General features: G+C 34.4%; 1 protein-coding gene across 9 annotated transcripts in view; it reads left to right on the forward strand.

The window, feature by feature from the left end:
* Positions 1-5,100, forward strand: part of LOC107687371 (gastrula zinc finger protein XlCGF46.1-like) — a 42,593-nt gene that overhangs the window by 3,886 nt on the left and 33,607 nt on the right. For 8 of the 9 annotated variants that reach the window (XM_016484662.1, XM_016484660.1, XM_016484664.1 and 5 more), the window contains exons 3-4: positions 313-504; positions 3,442-3,588. In XM_016484662.1, the coding sequence (XP_016340148.1) occupies positions 313-504; positions 3,442-3,588 (339 nt within the window). The remainder of the gene's footprint in view (positions 1-312; positions 505-3,441; positions 3,589-5,100) is intronic. The other variant, XM_016484668.1, reaches the window with a different exon arrangement.

Consider the following 5,100-nt stretch of genomic DNA (forward strand, 5'->3'; position numbering starts at 1 on the left):
TGAGGACAATAGAAGCAATCAAAACCAACAAAAGAGCAATAATATGCAAGTGCTATTAGTATATTACTATAGTGTTATATTTCAATTTCACAAAGAAACGTGCAGCATTTTGTCCAAGCAATAATAAAAGGACACATTTAATTATAATTTGTCTTAAATTTCATTTGGTAAAAAAAAATTGCGAATCAAATTGTGAAATCAAAATCGTGAATCGTGAGTTGAGTGAATCGTTACATCCCTACTGATTACCACATAAAGTTTACACTTCCAGCAACAACAGCTCATTCTTTGTCTTGATGTTGTTTTTTAAAGGCAGGGCTGTTGGGATGTGAAGCGGTGCTGTCCAGCATGGCTCTGATGCAGGCCAGTTCCATCGCTGCTCCTAAGAAAATGATGTCGCTCTTGGGTCCGGCTTCAGGCCACGGTTCAGCCCAGAGGGATGCACAGGACCGTGGGACGCAAGGACACATGGTCTTACCAATGAGCATGACCTGCCCTCCACTGGTTAGGAGACACCTTCAAGTAATAGATTTCAGAGATGCACTGATCGACCAGGGACCGGAATTAGCCAATTTTACGCATTTCCATTTTGACGTTATACTCGCATCCACGCGTTAATTGGCGTGGAATTTCATTCGCTGTGAATGAAGAAGAGACAAAGTTCACAATTTGTAATTCGTATAGGGCCACAGTAAACCATGGGGGAACCACAGGGCTCGATTAACGCTCGTCTGGGACAAGTCGATTTTTTAATGGGCAAGTGAGAAAGAATTTTACTTGCCTGACCAGACAATTAGCCTGATTAAAACATCAATTAAATAACCAGGGAAGCACTGAAACTTGGCCACCAATAACTTTCGCACTAGAATGATTCTGATTCTAGTTTTAAATTGTCCTGCCAGATGAGGCTTGAAAAGCCTGTCTGATGTGAGCGAGAGAGACTCATGCAGAAATCATAACAAATGAGTGCAACAGCACACACAGAAAGTTGCATACTCCAGTAAAAAAGTTACTTATAATACCGTATTGACCCGAATATAAGACGACCCTGATTATAAGATGACCCCCCTTTTTCCAGATGTACCTTTTGGAAAAAGGCTTTTTAAAAACCAAATCTTGTCTTTTCTTAGTAAAACACATTTTGTCTTCAATTATTTTCATATTGCATATTTTTCCTATTTTAATTTTTGTTTTGAAAGTATGGTAAAAACTGGTAAAATGTACCAACAATCACATTAAAAAAATATACACTTTTTGATATACCATAAAAAAAAACATTTAAAAAAAACAACCAGGTAGCCCATCTGAATTAGGACATTTAGGCTATCCATCTAATACTAGCCTACCAAAATCTAATTAACAGTAGAAGTTAAATCTTACTGTAGTCTTCAAATCTGGGTACTGTCTTACGTTTTAAAATCACAAAGGGAGTTTGGTCCCATCAGGCTAACGTGACAGTCACGACTCATGCAGCTGTAAGGTTTTCTTTTTCTTTTCTTTTTACTCGCGATCTTTACAACACGCATTACATTACGTATTTCATGGCGCCACCTATTGTTGTGGGTGTATTATTGACATGTCAAAGTCTAGAGCCTGAATATAAGACGACCGCGTTTTTTCAGATGTATTTCCAAGAAAAAAACATTGTCTTATATTCGGATCAATACGGTATATGATATAGATAAGCAACATTACACAACCAAGATGTTTCCCCGAATATTAACACGATTGCAACATTGATTTTATACAATAGTAGTTCAATAAACAAGAAGTTCAAATGAACTGACTTACATTTTAGACACAATATTGACTGTTTTTGCTCAATTTCACTGATGAAAATAGTTCCAATGAAAGCCACATCAGTACTGTTGTCTCAGAGCAACGCAGCGGTGTTTCGTTACTGAATGAATCCACGTTTTTTTTTAACAAATCGAGTTAGTCAATGATTCAGTGGCCCATTCATAAAGACTGTCACTTGCCTCATTTCTGAATGAATCAGCCATTTGAAGGAATCGGTTGAATGAATGACTAAATGACTCATTCAGTAAAACAGTCATTTGTCTCCACCTACTTGTGGTTTGGTGTCATATTTAAAAGCATCATAGCATTTTTCGCAACATTTCTTATTTGTATGTTCAAAAAACATTAACTTTAAAACATTTATCTTATAAAATTATTTATGCATTTGAAATTTTGCTGTGTAAATGCTTTTACGTCACCTTAGCTTCATTAAACAGTCTGTGTAAATATATCTAATGCTTCTTCAAATGCTGATCTGAATTATTTGAAACAATGTACGAATTTGAAGTGAAAGATGACACATTTAATATAGTTAGGGGAAAAAAAATTACCATTTATATACATAGTGGGAAATGACATCTGTTTCGTTATATACAGCAGCTCATTTTCAGTTAATTATTTCTACCTCTTTCTAGTCACAGAGCACTTTATTTTGAGAGTTGTTTAATTGAGAGGACATCTGTAACTTTTGACTGGGGGAATTGTAATGTTTAATCATTTCTTCAATTATGTAAATATTTTTTGCATTGGAAAAAAAAAAGTATAGATTTTTGTTTGTATATGCTGTCAGTTATAGTTCTTAAGAAAGAAAATTGGTATCGGCAGGTCACACTTACAAAAAATAGATTTGTGATTAGAGTTGCAAATTAGTCATTTTGGTTAAATTGGTTATCTGAAAAAACTCGTAAACATAACTAATTTTCGAGAAATGCCAAAGAGACATCTTTACATATTACAGAACTGCTCTTGTTGTCCTCTTTTATTGTCCTAATTTGTAGGTTGCTTTGGATGAAAGCTTCTGCTAAATGAATAAATGTGAATGTAGTGTAGTGATTCTGATTTGGCAGTGTATAATGCATGATTTTCTGTTTTTAAGCAGTGATTTTGTTTAAAAAGTGTGTAAAATAAGTAAACATTTAAATTCAGTAATGTCCTACAATGTGACACTCTATATTTCATCTGAAACTAGCATTTTGCTAATTATCTTATCTTTATTTTGTTAATAATTACGCATGGGTTTTTAATAATCTCATATTGTTTCAAATACTACATTGAATATTGTACATTTGTACTGTTCTCGCACAGAAGGGCCATTTAAAATGAACTGGTAAAGGCAAAAATCAGGTTAGAAATAGAAAGAAATGCTGATCAGTTATAGCACCCAGATAGGATATAGGTTCAAAAGCTAAAATGTTGTATCAACTACCCAGTTATTAGTATTGACTTATGTTATTAAAAAACTTGACCTCTACATATAAGCCTGTAATTATTGGCACAAAATAAAAACTTAGATGCATTCATTCACTTTGTTGGTAAAAGATTATTTCAAAAATGTGTTTATTTTATAGTGTTGTATTAAAACGCAGAGGTGGTGTTGTAGGTTTACAAACACTTGTGATTTATGTGTTTGTGTGTCTGTAGCTTCTGCGGAAGGAGGCTGATTTTACAGCTCCCCGACTGCTGGATGAGAAGGAAATGAGACCCAATGAAGACATGCAGCTGAAGAAAAAGAACAGGAAGTCGGGAACACCCTCCAAAGTGAGAGAGCAGGACGGGCAAGCAGGGAAGGTCAGTGTGGGGGTGTAATGTGTCACAGCCCTGTGAATGGATTGCCAGTCGGCCACTTATCACGCAAAGTTTGTTTGAATACACTGCTTTCTGTGAGACATTTGAGATTTTCAGTGTTATTTGGTCGTATGAGAGGGTTATATATTTCTTCCGATGTGACATTGCAAGCATTTAAACGGGCTATTCCTGTGTGGTAATGGTGTGTTTGTGTTGTTGTGGGGGAGGAGATGGCTGGTTTTGGTCGGGGGGTGGGGCGGTCTGTAAAGGGAGGGGAACGCTGTAGCACAATAACTGTTATTGTGTTTTCACAGCACCAGTATCTACTGGCTTTGATTTTTGGGAATGAAGCAGATCTGCTTCTTGTGAAGTTTGGTACCTGGCTAGTTAGTTTAAGTTTTGGTTCTTTTATGTATGGTATTTATTGTTAGGTTTTTCTGTTGTGTGTGAGTCATGTGTATGCATGCCTTTTTTTGCTATGTGCATTTAACGTAATAGCTCACCCAGAAATTGAAATTGTGTCACTTTCATGTTATTCAAAACCTGTATGCATTTCTTTATTTTGTGAAACATGAAAGAACATACTATTTTAAAGCCAGTTCACACCAAGAACGATACATTTAAAGACAACTATAAAGTTAAAGATTAGGGATGCTCCGATCCGCCTTTTTTGCCTCCGATACCGATTCCGATACCTAGGGTTCGGTATTGGCTGATACCGATTCCGATCCAATACCAGTGAAGTTTTTTTCCCTCATTTAAATAAATGTAGAATTTATATATCTCTGTGTGTAGAACTGATAATCATTCTTTCACAATCTACTAGATACAGACTACTTCATTATAAAGAAACATAAAATAAACAAATATGAAAAAATATAGGCCTATGTATATTTATAATCTATGACAAAAATGTATCATAAACTAGGTTAGTGGATAATTCGGCAGCAAAAGTTATTCTAGAAAAATCAGTGCACAATAATTTTAGAAATCCAAACATTTAGTGAAAAAACAGTATTTTGTGGGGAACAAATAAAAGTGTTGCACTAAATATGGTAAAATGTTACACATTGCTATTTGTATTATTATAAAATCCATTCATTAAAAACATTCATGAATGTATTTATATATAAGTATATACTATAAAATTAAAATAGATTTATTTTAAATGTATAGCATATTTTTTAATAAGGCAACAACATATGATAGATACGATAGGACAAAACAAATACAGTGCAGCACGAACTGTTTTTATACAGCCAACCCTCAACGGACACCTTGGCAATTGAATCGCCATTGGCTAGTATATTTTTTTGTTTACTCGCCAGACTGAAATACTATACTATACTATATATATAATGTTTGTAATATGGTACAGCTTTTTAAATATCTGAAAGTACACTCTTAATATCAGTCAGTCAAGCAGTCAAGCATTATAATATGATAATCAAGTATTATTTAATAATAGAAGTTTAGTAATTAGTATTAAGAGTGTACTTTCAGATATTTAAAAAG

The sequence above is a fragment of the Sinocyclocheilus anshuiensis genome, unplaced genomic scaffold (genome assembly GCF_001515605.1).
Source record: "Sinocyclocheilus anshuiensis isolate Anshui unplaced genomic scaffold, SAMN03320099.WGS_v1.1 scaffold157, whole genome shotgun sequence".
Classification (NCBI taxonomy): Eukaryota; Metazoa; Chordata; class Actinopteri; order Cypriniformes; family Cyprinidae; genus Sinocyclocheilus; species Sinocyclocheilus anshuiensis.